General features: G+C 35.0%; 2 protein-coding genes and 2 non-coding genes across 5 annotated transcripts; 2 read left to right on the top strand and 2 right to left on the bottom strand.

Moving 5' to 3' along the window:
- The first annotated feature begins 74 nt into the window (after positions 1 to 74).
- LOC111912552 (phenylacetaldehyde synthase) lies at positions 75 to 3,396 on the top strand. Its single transcript, XM_023908286.3, has 13 exons — positions 75 to 240; positions 348 to 474; positions 552 to 624; positions 707 to 937; positions 1,029 to 1,192; positions 1,286 to 1,426; positions 1,640 to 1,699; positions 1,769 to 1,933; positions 2,114 to 2,170; positions 2,282 to 2,346; positions 2,509 to 2,632; positions 2,894 to 3,031; positions 3,138 to 3,396. Coding segments are annotated over exons 1-13 (1,467 nt in total). The 5' UTR covers positions 75 to 238; the 3' UTR covers positions 3,258 to 3,396.
- Positions 3,397 to 3,752: 356 nt separating this feature from the next.
- Positions 3,753 to 3,825, bottom strand: TRNAR-ACG (transfer RNA arginine (anticodon ACG)). The gene has a single exon. It is a non-coding gene; the product is annotated as a tRNA-Arg (tRNA).
- A 248-nt stretch (positions 3,826 to 4,073) lies between these two features.
- On the bottom strand, positions 4,074 to 4,153 carry TRNAL-UAG (transfer RNA leucine (anticodon UAG)). Its single transcript has one exon. It is a non-coding gene; the product is annotated as a tRNA-Leu (tRNA).
- Positions 4,153 to 6,988, top strand: LOC111912551 (mediator of RNA polymerase II transcription subunit 6). Of its 2 annotated transcripts, none has more exons than XM_023908284.3 (6): positions 4,153 to 4,307; positions 4,816 to 5,104; positions 5,181 to 5,355; positions 5,445 to 5,514; positions 5,620 to 5,726; positions 6,700 to 6,988. In XM_023908284.3, the coding sequence occupies exons 2-6, from the start codon at positions 4,857 to 4,859 to the stop codon at positions 6,862 to 6,864; spliced, it is 765 nt and encodes a 254-aa protein (XP_023764052.1). In that variant the 5' UTR covers positions 4,153 to 4,307; positions 4,816 to 4,856; the 3' UTR covers positions 6,865 to 6,988. The 2 variants fall into 2 exon arrangements, with proteins under 2 accessions (XP_023764052.1, XP_023764053.1); XM_023908285.3 differs by lacking the exon at positions 4,153 to 4,307 and adding an exon at positions 4,325 to 4,473.
- Positions 6,989 to 19,640: the final 12,652 nt, after the last annotated feature.

Genomic DNA, 19,640 nt, shown 5'->3' on the forward strand with positions numbered 1-19,640 from the left:
CGAAATAGTAATAAAGAAAAACAAAAAGGCATTTATTCCAAAAGAAACGGTTAAGAGTTTGCGACAATTCACATGACTACATACAGATAAGTGGTGTATATGTGGATGCCAAAACTTGGCTCGGTGTGATTACACGTATATATTATTAGTTAATTTTTACAGAACTGCGCACTTATAAAGCCAAAATCTTCCAATTACTGATCTTTTGCTGTGCGAGTTTCACGAATTCATCAGCAAAATGTAAGCGTTGCAGTATATCTTTCATGCTTCTTGAATGCATACACGGTGTTTGATGATATGTCTGACTGATTGAACATGGTATTTCGTGTTTGGTTATCATATGACAGGGAGAACGGGTTGAATCTGAAGGCAATGGATGCAGATCAACTAAGAGAACATGGCCACAAGATGGTTGATTTCATTGCCGATTACTACAAAACTATCGAGAGTTTCCCTGTTCTCAGCCAAGTTGAGGTACGCCGTTATTCGCACCTTTTCCGTTCATGATAGTTCGCCCTTTGCAAGTATTTAGGAACCTGTTAATTTATCAGCCAGGATATCTGCGGAAGCTTCTTCCCGATTCTGCACCAGTACAGCCCGAATCCTTGCAAGCAGTTCTTGAAGGTGTCGCATCTTCATCAATTGTTTTGCATTATGTTACCTCGACTGAAAAACACTAATACGTTTTCAATTTCATTGGAATCAGATGTTCAAACGAAGATAATGCCAGGGGTCACCCACTGGCAAAGTCCGGACTATTTTGCCTACTTCCCCTCTAACAGCAGTGTTGCAGGGTTTCTTGGAGAAATGCTGAGTGCAGGAATTAACATGGTGGGGTTTAGTTGGATAACTTCTCCAGCTGCTACAGAACTTGAAATGATCGTTCTTGATTGGCTTGCTAATATGCTCAAACTTCCTGATGATTTCCTTTCCACAGGTACCCAATTTTCTTTCAATTTCCAGTTGCAACTAAAATATATGGGCAGAATTATGAAGAAATAGGTTGCAAATTGTAAATTGTGTTATAGGGGCAGGTGGTGGTGTAATTCAGGGGACAGCAAGTGAAGCTCTTCTTGTTGTGCTTTTGGCTGCTCGTGATAAAGTTTTAAGAGAGGTTGGTAAGGATGCACTTGGAAGGCTTGTGGTTTATGCTTCTGATCAAACTCATTCTTCTTTACAGAAAGCATGCCAAGTAAGTATGTCTGATTGTCTGTTTCATTTCATCATCCTTATTCATGATTATTAAATGTTTTTTTAAATATTTCCTATATAAATATATTTTCAGATAGCAGGAATCTACCCGGAGAATTGTAAGCCGATAAGAACAGAAATCTGCAATGAGTATGCTCTTTCTCCTGAATCACTCACTGATTCAATCTCACATGACGTTGCCTCTGGTTTAATCCCTCTTTTCCTTTGTGCTACAGTAAGACTTGTATATATGTATGCTTTAATTTGTTTTGTTGCTGCTAGTTTTCTGATATAGTTTTTTCAGCTAAAAATGTCATGCTCTTGAGCCTATTTGCATTAAGCTTGTTATGTGTCTGATCCTATATCATTTTTGAATATCGGGATTCCATAGGAGCAAAATAATCCATGTAACTTCAAGCTTTCTAAATGCACTGGCTTATGTACACAGGTAGGGACTACATCATCTACAGCTGTGGATCCTTTGCTAGCACTTGGAAAGATTACCAAGGTAAAATATATAGATTTGCTTCTACATTTTATAAAATATAAAGCTGTTTATGCGTTAACTGTTTGACAGAGGTATGGAATATGGTTTCATGTGGATGCTGCTTATGCTGGAAGTGCTTGTATTTGCCCAGAATATCGACATCATTTGAATGGAATTGAAGAAGCCGACTCATTTAACATGAATTGCCATAAATGGTTCTTAACAAACTTTGATTGTTCAGCACTATGGATAAAGGTAAAGGTTTGGGACCTTAATTATTCAACTATTATTAGTAATTAGTTAGAGGTCAGAATATAAAAATAACACCACACCTGGAAATTTTCAAATATCTAAAATACCCTTACTCTTTTTTATATATAAGTTGTATAGTCTGTTTAATTCAGCTCTTGATTATTACCTTTCTTGTCTAAACAGGACCGACATGCTCTGATTCAATCTTTATCAACAAATCCTGAGTTTTTAAAGAACAAAGTAAGAACATGTTTTAATTTAGTGACATGGTAAAAAAAATTGATAACCTGTTTTTGGAAGAAAAAAGAAAAGCTAATTATGATTCTGATTTTTCTCAAAATAATCAATCAGGCTTCTCAAGGTGGTACAGTTGTCGATTACAAAGATTGGCAAATTCCTCTTGGACGCAGATTCAGGTATGATGTCAAGGGTAAAAGAGTAAATTTAAGTCGGGTCTAATTCACTCTACAAGCAAGAATCTTTGGTTCTGGCATTTATTCAAAACCGAGTTTTTTTTTTTTTTTTTTTTTTTTTTTTTTGGTGTGAATATAATTTGTGTGTTATTTGGAAACTGCAAGATCATTGAAATTGTGGATGGTGTTACGGCTTTATGGGGTTGAAAATCTTCAGTCTTATATACGAAACCATATTGACTTGGCTAAGCATTTTGAACATCTTGTTTCTCAAGATCCACGCTTTGAGGTAAATCAGTAAATCACTTAGATTTCCTTTCCGTTGGGTGAAATACACACACACACACACACAAAAAAAAAAAAAAAAAAAACCCTACTTTCTGTACGTTAAAAAGAAACCATTTCTCCATATTAATTACCCAGTTTTGGAAATGGTAGTCGTACACAACTTAAGTAACATATCTTTTATGATGATTATTATTAATTATTATAATAATAGTTGAGTTGAGTGGCTAAATGAATCGATGAAAAAACATTTCACATTTTTTAGATGGTTGCCACAAGGACATTTTCGTTAGTTTGCTTTCGTGTTGTACCTGCCAACAAAAATGAAGATTATGTGAACAAAGTCAACCGTGAACTTTTGGATGCTGTCAACTCATCAGGAAAGATCTTCATCTCCCATACGGTATATCAATATGACTGCCATGCTGTTTAAATTGTTTTATTTAACTTGACAACCATATTAATTGTTTATGAAATTAAAAATTGATGTTTTTTTTTTTTTTTTGCAGGTTCTATCGGGAAAATATGTCTTACGATTTGTGGTAGGAGCTCCATTGACGGAAGAGAGGCATGTTATTGAAGCTTGGAAGCTTTTTCAAGAAACAGCCTCTACTCTTTTAAAGAATTAATTCATTCCCAAACAAATAAATATTATTCTTCAAAACATTTGATTTCTGCAGCAATTGATTATGAAGAAATATCTTCATGAACTTGTTGACAAGTGTAATTTGTTCTGATATATAAATCATATGGAAGTTTATTTTTTCATACAGTGACTCGTTTGGAGGATAATCAACACTCATTTCTTCGTATTCTTCTGATTCTATACATAAATCTCGTTTACTCAAAAAAATATTCTGCACACCAAAAATCGCATGATTATAAGATTGATTGAATGTGTTAACAAGGTCAGATAATTTATTGGCCCTAATATTTGGTGCATCGCTTAAAGCTACAAATCAAAAGATCGAGCATTATGAAACACGCGTAAGTGCGTAACTAGTGAAATACTCATGCACATCAAAATCCACCAATCAAAAGATTGCGAACTCAAATAAAACAAAATGTGTAATTAGTAACAAAAATCATCACCGAGAAAAAAGCAACAAAAGTTATTAGGAACTCGACTCTGCTGGGGATCGAACCCAGAATCTCTGGTTCCGTAGACCAGCGCCTTATCCATTGGGCCACAGAGTCCTTGTTGTTTACTTATTATCAAGTATTTTAATTCACTACAAATTAATGTCGTACATCTATTTCTATTGATAGAATCGTATAGATAACTGTCATAATACAATGCTTTGTATTTTTGGTTTCGTTAAAAAAAAGGCCGACATTTTTAATCGTTTTGTTTATTGAATTTGTATAAGAGATTACACGGCGTATGGTTTAAAAGTTTTTTCAAGTGATGTTTTAGATAATCATTTTGACGAGGAAAAAATAATTGACAGCTGTGGGATTTGAACCCACGCCCTTTCGGACCAGAGCCTAAATCTGGCGCCTTAGACCACTCGGCCAAACTGTCTTCATGCCTTATTGTAGCTTAAAAATAATTAGTATCTTCTCTTAATTACCCAAACTTTTCAAAATATGATTTCCTCGGTGTCTTTTGAAGCCTGAAACTGAAAGCGCATACGGTTTACGATATCTCGTAGTGTCGTTAACATAGTTGAAGCCAGGTAATTCCCTAATTTCTCTGACACATACGAATTTAGTCATGTATGATCTGTGTCTTTCCTTGATGGTGTTATAACTCAGTCAACTGATTTGGATTTTGTTGATCGTGATTGGTCCTGCCATTGAATATTAGGGTTATCTTATAGATAACAAGATTGTTGAATCAGGGTAAATCCCTAACCGTCTCCCCAATTTGAGTTGCATTGTATGTAACTGTCTGTTGACTAAAGAAAAAATTGTCATTCTTGTGAATTTATTTCGAGTTTGTTTTGTTTCGATTGGCTTCGACATTTTTTCTGGAATGCCCAGAAGGTGTTTGATGTTTTGTCCATATGTAGTTCTGTTTGTTCGGGGTAGGATTAATAGTCATATCTTCTCTCACATGTTTGTTTACCTCCTTGAAATGATCTTACTGAACATATATGTCTGGAGCTCTTGCTCTAGGGTGTAATGGTTTTCAAGTTAATAATTATCATATATGTGTTGATATTCTTTGTGTTCTTCTTGCAGTAGAGTAGACTGTAAGTCCATTAATAAAGCTTGGAGTTGAAATGGCGGCTACACCCATGTTGCCACCAAACTTAGGACCTGGAGATGGAAATGCTCCAGCAGCTCCGCTTCCACCAGGGACAGACATGACCGGAATATGCTTCAGGGATCAATTATGGCTGAACACATACCCACTTGACCACAATCTTGTCTTTGATTACTTTGCACTTTCTCCTTTCTATGATTACACATGCAACAATGAACAACTCAGGATGCGCTCAATTCATCCTTTAGACATCTCTCATCTTTCGTAAGTTTTTCTTTCCATTCAGTTTGCTATCTCTAATCTGTATAGAATGAGATTATGATTGAGTCTTTACATACAGTAAAATGACAGGAATCGAGTTCATGGTGAGTGAAGTTATGGAGCCCCACCTATTTGTGATGCGTAAGCAGAAGAGAGATGGTCCTGAAAAAGTCACTCCAATGCTTACATACTATGTGCTTGATGGTTCAATATACCAAGCACCACAACTATGCAATGTCTTTGCAGCCCGAGTTGTATGTTCTCAACTCCCTCTTTTTTTATTTTATTTTTTTGTAATACATGAATCTTTAATAATATGTCTGTGTCCCATTTTTACATACAGGGGAGAGCTTTGTATCATATATCAAAGGCTTTTACTACTGCAGCCTCAAAGTTGGAGAAGATTGGGCATGGTAAGCTAAGAATTTAAATAAGACATTTTCTTCTCTAAGGCATTTTTTTTTACCATATTTTTTCTGATAATTTTCTAACTAATGTGTATGATCACGATGTATCAGACTCAGAGAATGAGAATGTGTCCCTTGAACCGAAGGCTGCTAAGGAGACTATTGACTTTAAGGAAGTCAAGCGAGTAGATCACATTCTAGCCTCATTGCAACGCAAGGTAAACCACACTCTTTTTATCTTTATTTTTCTGCATAACTATATCTTCTCTAATAGTGTCCACTTAGGCCATGTTTTTTTTTCATAAGGGGCTGTTTCTTTTTTCCCCTATTAAGTCATGTATCATGTATGGATAAAGTGCTTCTTTTTTAGACTGAATGATCTTGTATGAATATGACCATTTTTCCCTTTTGTTTAGAAATGATGGTAAATACTAATGAACCATACAAAATTAAGAAAGTCACACTAAATCAAAGCATGAATGAAATAAGGATACATCGGAACCATATTTGTAACAATATTTAAAGTTTGGATCAACATTGTAACAAAATTTAAAACCTAGGACAAAAGTGTAATATTACCTTCTAAACCTGGTATAGCAGGTGGAAAAACAAAAACCCAAAGTTGGTTTCCTCTTTATAACATTTTTTGGATTTGTTGGCAACTTGAAGAAATTTCCCAAAAGCAGTGTAAACCCATTATAGTACTTAGTTCACTTTTTTTTTTTTTTTCTTTTTATAAAAGTCTGATCTAAATTGTCTAATAATATTCATTAATTGCTTATTTTTTGATAAATTACTTTTTTATTCATGATATTATCAATTTTAGTATAAAAATTCGATGCAGCTGTTGACTATTTAAAGATATTTTATTAGATGTATATATTGAAAAATAACATGATTTTATAAACTAAAAAATTTATTCAAACAAAGCAAAAAAAAAAAAAAAAAGGAAAGGGAAATGTGGGGAAATTAAATGTGTGACTTAATGGATTAACTTACCACATTTCTTGGATGACATTGCTATGCCTATAAAATGATTGTCTGATTGGGTAGATTTTGAGAGTAGGATGTTGTAATAACTCATAAGTATATATTGAAAGTATGGTGCCATGATATAATAATAAATAATAAACAAATGAAGAAAAGTAAGTTGTTATTTTTTGTATTTAATTAACACCACTTGGATTACAGCTTCCACCTGCCCCTCAACCGCCGCCATTCCCGGAGGGTTACACACCGCCATCAACTGCAGAAGGAGAACAAGGCCCCCCTGAGACTGACCAACCAGACCCCAAACTTCCTCTCGTGGACCCCATCCTTGACCAAGGTCCCTCCAAGCGACAAAAATACGCTTAAATCAAATTATATATATATGACTCTTTTTTTTTTTTTTTTTTTTTTTTTTTTTTTTTTTTTTTTTTTTTAAATTTACTCCCAACAGATTATTTATTTATTTATTTATGGGTGTTTGAGTATTTTTTTTAACTATGCATGCATGACACTTTTCTCGTTAGTTAAATTGAGGTTAGTTGAGCTTGAATCAAAATAGATAGAGTTTAGGGTTTATCAATATATTTCTACATTTCGTGCATCGTTATTATAAATCTATAATGTAGAAGATATGGTTTTTACTGTTTAATATAACCAACTTGTTATTTTTTAACAGTCCATGTAATGATTTTTACATTTACCATTTTATGTAATGTTTTATCTAAGATCATAACGGCTAAAATATGTTGAGTAAATTAATAAGGAAATTGTACATTTTTGTAATTAGCTTTAATTTTTTAATATTGATCAAAATAAGTGAGGTTGGAATAACTTTCTTTTTGTGTATATTTTATTTGAATTTTTTTTGTCGGAAATCTTTATCAAGCTTGGCATCTTTCACTATTTTATTTGAATTTTATAGTCACAAATCTTTAACAAACTTGGCATCTTTCACTTGACTTTTGGGACTAAAGTAATGAAAGTAGGATTGCACCTTTTATAAAATTGGCCTGAATAGGAACCGAACAATCTAAACGTCAATTTTGTAACATCATCCTTTATCAAGTACCAAAAACTTTTTAAAAACTCAAAAGTAAACCTGATTGGACCCGCATCTTTATCAGACTTGCAATGCCAAACATGTCACTTAATGACACACCACGCTACACATTAGGCTGATCAATGGACATCCGTTTTGGAAATTTAGCCACAACATATAGGGCCGAGAGCAACTAACGAAGGTACTGTTTCTATTAAAAAAAAAAAAAACCTCTTTAGAGCATTTTTTATTATGCCACGCAATACACACGACACACTTGTCCTCTCACAGCATTTTATCTTTTGGAAAACTTCACATTACAAAACCTCTGTGCATGTTCTGCACGGCACAACACTTGACTTGATATAATTTCTTTTTATTGTTTCTATCATTTTTTATAACATGATTTTTTAAAAAAACTTTGATTTTTTTAACTTTTCTTTACCGATTGTAATAATAATATTTTCAATTTCGGTTGCATCTTTTTTAACATGTACAATTTTTTTACGAACTTTGTAGACATTGTTTGCAATATTTTCTTAATTTTTTTTATTTTCATTTTTGTGTTTTTAAATTTTTTTTTCTAGAATAAAATTGATAGCTCTTTTACATTTTTTAGATTTTTTTAGAAAATTTATATTTATATTTTTAACATGTTTTTTTTTAAACGGCGGAGTTAGTGGTTAACAATTAGTATTACGAAACCATCAATGTCAAGATTAGAACTCGAAACCTCCAATCTAAGAGGCAAAAATCTCTGCCAAGTGGACTAATTCCACTTGACTTTTTACATCTTCTTTTTAGTATTATTTTTTCAATATTTTAAGACTAGAATTATTAAAATTTCGGTTGAGAACTATTTTCAGTTTATAAAATTAGTTTATTTAAATTTTAGTTTACTACATCAGTATGCAGATGTTAAAAAACAAACATGTTTATTATTATAGACTGCAGCCGTTTGGTCCACCTCTTCTGCTGCAAGGGTTGCAAAGGTGGTCCGCAAACTTCATGAATTTTCACTTCGAAAAAACAAACAACACTTAAATCTCAAAGCAAAATGAGTAATGGTAGCCTAATAAGTTTATTAGGTTCTTTTTTGGTTTGGCCTATGTTAGCCCTTTAGTTAGGTTTAACCTAATTAGTTTCATATATCCCCTAAACTAACAAATAAGTATATTTTTGCAACGTAGCATTCTCTTAGCTTCCCCAATCGATTTTCCCGTTCCTATCATCTAACTAAATTTCCAAAATTGCCCCTGCTTCTTGTGAGTTGTATTACATACCGTATTGAGGTAATTTCCATAATCATTCTTCCATTTCGCCTAAAATAATTCTCTAGCTCCGATTTAGTCAAATCAAATCCCTACCAAATATACCCCCAGAGTATTTCACCAAGATTTTGGTTTTCAAACGGAAGAACATAGAAAATACGATTGCTAATCTATTCCATAATTAACGTTCAACATTCCAAACTGAAAGCGATAAATCAGGAACTTCAACAAACGAATTTGTGTATATTGATTTTTTCTACTCTTCATTTGATTAAAACTCTTCAATCAACTTCTTCTGGTTCTTTGTTTTCATTTCTAGCTCTTAAGCTTCATTGAATCACAAACATTAATGATGTATGGTATGTTGCTTGGTCTGGTTTCACATCCTCTAGCTTTTCTGCCATCGAGGTATTCCTCTATTCCACTTTTGTATATGTCAATTTTGTTTGGTTATAATCGTTGTGTATGCTTTTCAGAATCAAGTTGTAGGTTTAAAGTTCACAACTTCAGTCTTTATGTAAGTGATTCTGAATTAGAATGCATATAAGGATCATCAGAAACCTAATAGTGTTTGTAAGATGAAATTCGAGAGTTTTGAATTGGAATTAGATCAAAATTAGTTCAAGTAGAAAGTAACAAGGAATAAAGAATTAGTGTGTTATATGCGTGAGACTGTATGTGCTACTGTGCTTGTATGTGTGTCGTTGTGGTTGTTAGTGTGTTGTTGTTGTTGTTGTGTGTGTGTGTATGCCAAAGTTTATATTTTCTCCCTATACATTGCACTCTAGGTGATTGAAAAAATGGTCATGAGAACTTTTTTTTTCTTATCGAACACTGTTATTTTAGGGGTTGGGTAAGAAAATGTAAAATTATGTTTTTCGATATTAATTGTTTTGGTATTCTTCAATTTTAGATGTAAAATTGCATTATTATATAATAGTGGTTCTTTCTTTTTAATGGTTGGTTTATAGTCACTAAATTTGAAGTTCATTTTTGATTTAGCTCATGGAAATATTCTGTTTTGAAAGTATTACTTAGTGTCAACTGCCAAGGGTTTCTAAGAGTGTAAGGTAGGTAAATATGTTATTATATAGACTCATTTGAAAAAAAAATCAAAGTTATGGTTATTATTTCACATTTGGGAAGAAATAATGATATGTTTTTTTGCTTTTAAGCTTTGATATAAGCATGGAACCTGCTGGTTTTGCAGCTTATAAGGTCATAACATATCTGACACTACATCTTAAGGCTGGTTAAAATGATTGATGATATTTATGTTTAGTTCAATAATTTTTTAGATCGTATAGGGACATATACACCACATAGATCATTTAATGATGAAATTGATGGTGTAAGAACTATGTTAGTTTCTTTTAATTTGTTTATTGTTTATTTATAGTTGGTACTTGGTAATATAGTTTCATTTTCTTTAATGCCAAATTTCCACCCAACTAAATTATTGATTAAATTTCTATATTCATTAGTTTAATTCCTATATTGTTCATACTTGCTTTATATATATATATATATATATATATATATATATATATATATATATATATATATATATATTAGAACTTTCTAACTATAAATTCTTTAATTTTAGACTTTGTTGTATTGCCGGTGACTTTCATAGTTTTTAGTATTTAGTTAAAAAGACATGGACTTGGTATAACAGAAACAACATATCATTTTTTTTTGTAGACGCATGTAGATTTAGTATATTACATTGCAAGAAGTAATCACTTTCATTCGCTTTATAACATCCTACTATTATCATGTTAATAGTATTTTTTATATATTTAGTTAAAACGATGTTTTTATGAATTTGAGCAACATTTGTATCAAGGAGAAGCTACACCCTAAAGAAAGGAGGTTAAGTGAGTAGGATGCACAGTTAGCAATTTAAGTTGGTGATTGGACGATCATCTTTAAATGGATTATTTCCAGCCAAATAATCATAATCAGATTGATGGGTTGATTACAGTTATAAATGGTTATGTAGTTTTACATTTCATTTTAATAGTTAGTTTTGGTCGCCTATTCCTAACCTGGTTCTTTATATCCAATTATAGCTGATTCATAACCTGCTTTTTCATATCCTATTCAACTGATCCTGCTTACCCAAAAGTAACATTGAAGTTGACTTTTTTTAATTCATAGTTTGGACGTGGGGGTCTTGTAAGATTGGGGATTTGGGGTATGGTAGAAAGGTGACAGTTGGTATGATACATTTATTAGGTTTGGTTAAGTTTCCGTGTTTGTACCCTTTTCTTGTGTATCGTGCTCTATGTATGCATAGCTTTAGAGTTTACCAAAGGAGATGTTACGTATGCCACTCCAGTTGAATTTGATTTAGTATTGATCATTAGGGCTGTTCATTATTCGGATAAAACCGAATTATCCAATTGGACAATTTGGATTGGACTATTTGGTTCGGATATTCGGATTTTTGGATTGGTTTTCAATAAAACCGAATTATTATTTTGGATTTCGGATTGGTTTTGGTTTATAAAATAAGAACCGAATAGTCCAAAAAAACCGAATAAATATTTATTATTTGTCTATTTATAATATATATCTATAGTTATTTATTAATTTTGTAATTTATTTTTTCAAATAAGTTCAAAACATTTCACCCGATAAAAAAAACATTATATGCATTTTCTCTCAAAAGTTTTCTACCTATAAAATATTTAACTATAATATATCTTCTAATTAGTTGTTTATAAATTTCAAATGACAACTAAATAATTTGTTTTTGCTGCTTGTGAAATATTATAATTATATGTCGTTTTAAAATGTTTCGGTTTTTGAAAACCGAGTTATAAAAACCGATCCAACCGAATTGTAATTGGATCGGATCGGATTTGACTTTTGGTTTGGACTATTCGGATCCATATTTTGAAAACCGAAATCAATTTGGATTAACTTGATTGGATCAGATCAAACCGATCCATCCAAACGAACACCCCTATTGATCATTGTCTGGATTTCAGATTTGCAATTTTCATTTTGCCTTCCATCCGGACGATTTTGCTCTTGATGATGGTGTCATGTTTTTTGGACGATGTTGATGGATTCTAGTGATCAAGCAATAAAAAATTTAGTTTATCTTAATCTGAAGTTACATACTATTTGTGGTCCCTTGGTACATGTCAAATACATGGGTGGTTATGGTGCAAACTAGATATGGTCAATTTATATGTTATTTGGTTGGAGATTGGTTATAATTGAGAATTAGAATTATAATTTTGTTTCTCCACTGATTTTGAAAATTTACCCATGATGATGGGTCATTATTTAATGATGATGTTGGTGGTTATTGCTGATAGTAAAACATTATACAGTGAATTTTAAGTAAACATGAATTTTAAGTAAACATAAGAATGCCAAGGGATTGGTTATTACAATTTGAAATTATTAGTAGTCTTTTTTTCTTTCTCCCTTACAGTGTCTACAATGTCCGTTAAATATAAATGGACATTTTTTTTCTTTCTCATACATTTACCTTAACAGGGTAAATTTAGGCATGATATTAGTATGTTAGTATGCTATTAAAGGTCAAATCTAATGTTACTTTAACATTTGTTTACTGTTATTCGTTTTAATTACGATTTGCATTGCTCATTTCATTTATTAGTGTAAAAGTGCAAAAGGATTCAAAAGGGCATAGAAAATGGTTCAATACGTCCAATTGAAGGGCATATATGTAGTCAATGACAACTTTTAAGTCTTGCATCATTATATCAAATTTGGACAACTGAATATTGTAACGCATGGTTCCTGGTATGCACTTTATTTATTTATTTATTCATTTTGGAAGGGCTACTCGACGAGTAGGTGGCCCTAACTCGTCGAGTAGAAGGCATTATATGCATGGGTTTTAAGTGAGCTACTCGACGAGTCGCAGTCCTGACTCGACGAGTAGGATAGGATGGATGAAACCCTAATCTTTAGGGTTTTCAACCTATTTAAGCATCATATCTGGCCTCCATCCCAACCTCCATCACCTCCAAACCCTAATATTGAAACCCTAATCCACCTTGAGTGATCTTGAGCTATTTATTGCCATTTTGAGTGTTATTTGTGCCTTTAAAGCTTGTGGAAGAAGAAGAAAATAGAAGGCTCAAGGGGGGAAGAAGTAGATCCAGGAACTACACTCCACTTGCTATATTTTCTGGTAATCAAGTATTTAACTTCATCATTCTTCTCTTAGATCTATTTGTTCCCATTTTATGAAGGCTTTGGTTCAAGAACCTTGGCCCTTGGGATTGGGACGTCCCAAGTGACTTATACCTCAGATCTAGGATCTAGGAAGGGTTCCATGGCATAAAGGTGCAAACTTCATGACCATGGAAGCCCCATGCAAGCTCATAAGCAAGTTCATGGCCTTTTTAGCTCTAAAAGACAATGCATGGAAGGAAAGCTTGGGACTTTATGTGTCTAACAGATGTTAAAAGTCAAGATCTAGTATATTTTGCCTTGGTTTAAGGTGTTATGGCTTATGGACCAAGATTCATGCTTTAGAGAAGTTAGGGTTTAGGTTAAACCCATTAAGAGGGACTAAGGACGGGTAAAGTTGGAAACTTTACCCTTAAGAGTGTATTTCCAGTATGTAGATGTAACATCCGGAATCCTAGGTATATTAATGGTGTGTTTATTGAGTGACTCGGCGAGTTGTGAGTCCAAATCATCGAGTAGAGTCGAGTTGAATGCGTGGGTTTAATGAGTGGACTCGACGAGTCAGAGAACCGACTCGCCGAGTAGGTACTGTGTAGTGGAACCCTAAACCCCCGGGTTTGGGGCCTATATTTATTTCCATTTTGAGTGTTATGGTTTCTTCTTTGGGTAGTGAAATAGTAAGGGAGGCCACAAGAGGCGGATTAAGTCCATTAAATAGGGTGAAAACCCTAAAAATTAGGGTTTTCCTTTATAGTGCTTGCTCGTGGAGTAGGATCTGAATCCCACGTCCTTATAAATGACTCTACTCGTTGAGTTGGAGCTCCCCAACTCGCCGAGTCCAAGCATAAAACCCTAATAATTAAATAAATTAAATGATACCTGGAATAGGTGCTACATCAGTCTATTGGTAGACAGTTGGCAAAATATGACACAACAAATTTAGTTTGGGATCACTTGGTTAGACTGTACACACAATCTAATTTTGCAAAATAGTATCAATTAAAGTTTGATATCCGAGCCCCCCCCCCCCCCCCCAACAGAGCAATTTGAGTGTTCAAGAGTTTATGCTTCTATGTCTGATTTAAGGGATCAATTGGCTCTTACTGAACCAGATAATCCAAAGGCCTTCCAGCCTTACATTACCAAAATGGATAAGCATAATATGGTTTAGTTTTTGATGGCTTACATGGATCTATCTTGCAACGCACATCTCTACCCACTGTTGATTTAGTTGTTCATTAGTTAATTGCTGAAGAAACTCACATCAAGTTACATGTTGACAATGGATCTAAGTCTGTCAGTACTCTAGTTGTCTTTGTTGTTCCTCAACGGCCTCAGAACTCTAATTAGAATAGACCTAAAGTTGCATTTGATGAGTGTGCTTTATGCAAAAAGGAAAACCATTGGAAATCTCAGTGCCCTTTGTTGTTAATCAAGGGAAATCAACAACAACAACAATAAACTAGACCATCCGGACAGTCTCAACATCCTCAGCAAAATTGATCTTCTGGACAATTTTCGCCACACCCCTCTTTAACACATTTTTGTCCATCACACGGTTCACTTCTGCAGCTGCACCTTCGATAGAGGATGAAATAATTGTTACACCGACATCAGCTTTGGATCCTCAGGTTGTTGAAAAGTTCAGAGATATCATTTCCTCAAATCATATTACCAAGTCAACATCCATGTCTTACTCATGTATAGTTTCGTCTAGTACTTCAGGTATACCTTCAACCTTGTGGATATTAGATTTTGGTGCATCTTGTAACCCCCGCAAATTCGGACTAGATATTTAAGAGATAATAATAAATAATTAAAATCCTAAAATAGGGTAATCGTTCATCATGCGCGTTACGTACTATATAATTATTTATTATGTACACATCATGTGGGAAAATATTAAGTAAATAATCTTTTTGATAGAATATTATTTTAGATAAATAACATTTTTGAGAGAAGATTATTTTGATAGACGTATAATTTGAATTCCTTTTATAATCGGAGAATAATTTGAATTTGAACCGTTAACCAATCAGATTCGGCCATGTGTTGCCTTGGTTATGGGGTCGGTTAATGTAACCAGTCGACACATAAGAAAAAGTGATTAACATGATTTTCGAAAATCTCATGAAAGACTGAACTGTCACCTCCGTCGGATGTTTTGTTGATCCCAATGCGATAAGAACCATCATATGTTTCGAACTGTCACCATGTTTTTTTTCATGAAGAGAACACCATGCCTTCGCTATGAGGTTAGGTTCATTCACTTGTGGTATTGTAAATCGCGCCAGACTTGCGAAATCTAGGTTTCGAATTGGTATTACCCAAAACCTCAAGGATTCCAGTGCAAACGTGTGCCAAATAAACAGCGGAAATTAAAATAAAATAATGTGCGAATAGTGACATCAAATAACATTTGATGCGAAAACAGTTGGATCCCGGGTAAAGATCTCTTTATTCGACATCAAGAGAGATGACAAACTTCTTACGTGGTTTCCCGTGAAATACAATCGAATACTCCTCAATGAGTATTGAAGAACTTCTTTTTGCATAGGTTTCGAAGGTAGGCTTAATTTTGCTCAATACCACAACTTAACATAATTGTGAATTGATTGAAAAAAAATTACTTGACCATTGTAGTCAAGAACAAGTGCGAGGTTGGGTAATATTTCGTAGTGACTGGAGTTCAAAAATATATTCAGATGGAAATCATATTCCAAAACAAATAAGATCTAGATCCTGTTGGGCAAAAATGTCTTGGTTAAAGAGCATTTTGTCAAGATCATGCATAACGATAGGAAAATGATTTTGAATATCGAAAAGTGGTACTAAAAAAATGTTTCATTATAATCTTGAACAAGATGTTCACCGTCAATTCCCTAGAAGTTGGGATTGTTAGGTTTCACCATCATCACGGAAAAATGAATCAGGATCATAAACACAGATTGGTGCCATATCTACATTATGGTTGGTTTCTACTAGAGATGTCGAGGACATATAGTGATGTGTGTGATCGTGAAGAAAGATTTTGGTGAAAAAGATTGGGTAAGGAAACTCATTGTACCTCTGCGAAAGATATGGACATTGCAGAAATCTATTTACTCAAAATGAGAAGAGAAAGGTAGCTCTTTGACTAATGTGAATATAGCCTGATATCATGTCTACTCGCATTTAAGTATAAAAGAGAACCTATCATGATTAGATATGTAGTGAGGTCCACAACTTGCTTTTCCAACGAAGGATTCAAGCGTGTTCCAACAGCCATTGGTACTTTCAATTTTGTGCTATTTGTCATACCAAATCTTTCTAGTAGGTTGCGCGTGTATTTTTTGTAACATCCCAAAATTCAAGGCCAAAAATTTCATTTTTAATATAACTAGAACACGATTGTAACTTGGTTCACACGTTGAAAAGCATTTTAAATAAAGCATTTATCAGAGTTTATTCCCAGAAATCACATATTATGGAAAAACATAGGTGTATGCGTTGCGATCGTCCCAAGCTCCTTTATTTGAAAACTAGAGGTACCTGAAACAAAAACTGAAAACCGTAAGCATGAAGCTTAGTGAGTTCCCCAAATACCACATACCATACATATCAACTGATCCATACATAACCGTGATCCATACATATATCATAAACAATAAAGATGCTATGTGCCACACATAGTCTTGCCATTATGCCACGAGCTGCCTCGTGGTATTTGTTGCCAAGTCGGGGGCCACCCCTGGGTCTTACATACAAGTGCCAAGAGCTACCTCTTGGTCTTCCATGAAAGCATCACAAAGACAACTAGCATACATACTACTCTACTTAGCCAATTAGCATACAGTGTGCCAGGAGCACCTCCTGGTCTTTCATACATAATGCCTAGGGCTAACCCCCGGGTCTTCCTACAATACATAATAGCATACAGTGTGCCAGGAGCCACCTCCTGATCTTTCATACATAATGCCTAGGGCTAACTCCCAGGTCTTCCTACCATACATAAACCCAATGGGTCGGCATTGGTTCCTTCGACCCATACAAACAATGGGGAGACTCACCTCAACAGTTGATCCCTCGAATAATCTCTAACTACAAATTCGCTAGAAACCTCACGCTATCAAACAAGCGACTCCCAATTAACAATTGAGTTTCAAACCAAAACCATTAATCCATAAACGGTCCAACTAATCAGGCCCAATATTAACCCAAGCCCATTGGGCCCACTAAGGCCTATCTACCAACTAGGCCCTCTAAGGCCCACATCTAAACTAAGCCCACAAAAGCCTAACCCCAAAATCCTTAGGCCTAGACCGGGAAATTCAGTCAGATTTGTCTACGCATGGCCCAAATTAGAAAGCCCAAACCCCAAAACCAAGTCCAAGACCAAAAGCCTAAAAGTCCACTGGCGACACGAACATTGGGTGTTCCCTTGTGGAGCGTTGTGCATTCGTCACCGAGCCATCCATCGGGACACCAGGCTGGAACGCGCGGTGTTCCCCAACCTTAAGCACGATGTTCCGGGCCAGAAACCAAAAAATACACAAATGACTTAATCGCTTAAGCCCAACATCCAGAACTTCCAAATAGGTCCATATCAGTGTCTTAAACCATAAAGTCGACCACTTGGCACCTTTGCATGGTCCAAAAGGACCCAAGCATGATTCCAAACACCCAGACTTCACAAAATGACCAATAACTCAAACGTGGGAGGACTTAATGCATCAAGACTCCAACTTTAAATCAAAACCAACTCAGAAAAGGCAAGGTCTACAAATCTTAGGCTCTTGGAGTGACTCAAACTCACAAAGAGCCTCAAGAGATCATAACATGTATACTTCAAGTCCCAACTTAGATTTTTAATGTAGAAGCACAAAGGTGAGAGCTTTATACCTTCAATAGGCTGGAAATGATGAAAAACCTATGGATCTACAAGCTCTCATCAATCCCTTGCTTCTTCTCTAAACACCTTCTTCTTCAATATCACCCAAATAACACCAAGATGCAAAAGGTAGGCTCCAAATGCATGCAAGAGGCTTAGGGTTTTGTTCTTAGGGTTAGATAGGATGGAGGCTGAAGGAAATGAGGGTTGGAGGTGATTTAAGGTGTTTAAATAGGGTCAAAGACCCAAAAATTAGGGTTTAATATGCCCAGACAAACGCAACGTGTTCCCTTGGGGAACACAGGGCGTTCCCATATGCACCCGCGTCCATTTTCCTTTTGAACGCCATGCGTTCCTACTTGGTACGCTATGCGTACCCTGTTTGGCCCAAATCCCCTCTAACTTCAAATGGTCATAACTTCTTCGTTATAACTTCGATTTTTACGCTCTTTATATCCACATAAAGATAACGAGAAATACTACACTTCTATCAACATTATTTAGCCTGAAAATAAACTGAACTTAAATCCAAATTTCATAAAAGGCTCAAACCAACACCTTTACCGATACCCGTGGGCTCCAAAGCACAAACCGATTAATTGGTTCATCCAAACTACACATCCACCTCCAAATGAGCCCAAACTCAATTCTTCAAGGGTTCTAACTCAGCTAATACCTCAAAATCCATCCTTACCTTCACCCATATCAAAACAAACAATCTGAGGAATACAATCGATGATTCTGTGCAGAAGACAACCTTCCCGAGATAATCAAACCCAAACCAAAATTCCAAACCGAAGAAAACAAGCCTTAAACTACCGCAAAACCACCTCTGCCTATCTTAAATCTTAAATCTATAGTGGTCTGTCTCCGCGACAGACTGCCCACGCTGAAATATTATCATGACATAACATCATCGAATAACTGACCAACCAAAAATGCTTCTAACCCTGAATATCTTGTTGCAACCCATGAGAACAAAGCCACTGACCATAACCAGCTGTAGAATACTTATACCCGACAGAAGGCTTAGATAATCCTTCGAGTAGAAGATTCATCCTTGTAACGGTTAGACTCGGACAAGAGATGTGCAACAGGGTCAAATCAATTACTCTGAGATTATTTAATCCAACTGCAAGTGAATTAGTGTCTTCCTGTCCACAAGGTACTTTACGCAAAATCCCAGATCACTGCCGCTATTCGGAATACCGGATTCCTACCCGGTTGCTGAGCCAAATAGCAACCTTGCAGTCGCTCCCTGCGACTTCCGAAGAGAACGTCGGCTATCGAAATCTGCCCTAACCATATTGCCACTCATGGCTCCATTATTCCTTCTTATCCTCTGATCATATCAGTCCAACTAGTCGTCTCCACCGAATCTAATACGAAAATTGAATGTTACCAGAACCACTGTAGTCTTACATCACACCTGGTCTCCAACGACCTACCATTTCCCAAATCCGATCATACTGGGGCCTACTCACCTTCGCGCGGGCTACCCCGCCCTGGCCTAAACCACATGAAGGAATCCGTGAGTGAATCCTGCCTGGTTGATCCTTATTTTATAGAACTGTTGGTATTCATTAGGATTAGTGAAAAGATCTAGCCTTCATTACCAGATTGCCATAGGTACTTGTCACGCCCTCGGCCGCCGCCGGAAACGCCGAGGTGCGTGATGTAAATCAGTAATCACAGTTATTAAACATACATTTAACAATACAAATAAAATTTTCTATTATGACCGAAATAGAAATTACATTGATTACGACTATCACTA

This window comes from Lactuca sativa, chromosome 5 (assembly GCF_002870075.4).
Source record: "Lactuca sativa cultivar Salinas chromosome 5, Lsat_Salinas_v11, whole genome shotgun sequence".
In the NCBI taxonomy this organism is placed as follows: Eukaryota; Viridiplantae; Streptophyta; class Magnoliopsida; order Asterales; family Asteraceae; genus Lactuca; species Lactuca sativa.

Excerpts from the sequence above, each read along its gene's own strand:
- LOC111912552 (XM_023908286.3), top strand. Across the intron at positions 2,347-2,508 it reads CCTCTTGGACGCAGATTCAG|ATCATTGAAATTGTGGATGG; the intron begins GTATGATGTCAA and ends GGAAACTGCAAG. Across the intron at positions 3,032-3,137 it reads AGATCTTCATCTCCCATACG|GTTCTATCGGGAAAATATGT; the intron begins GTATATCAATAT and ends TTTTTTTTGCAG.
- LOC111912551 (XM_023908284.3), top strand. The coding sequence starts at position 4,857 with ATGGCGGCTACACCCATGTTGCCACCAAACTTAGGACCTGGAGATGGA. Across the intron at positions 5,356-5,444 it reads ATGTCTTTGCAGCCCGAGTT|GGGAGAGCTTTGTATCATAT; the intron begins GTATGTTCTCAA and ends TTTTACATACAG. Across the intron at positions 5,515-5,619 it reads GTTGGAGAAGATTGGGCATG|ACTCAGAGAATGAGAATGTG; the intron begins GTAAGCTAAGAA and ends ACGATGTATCAG.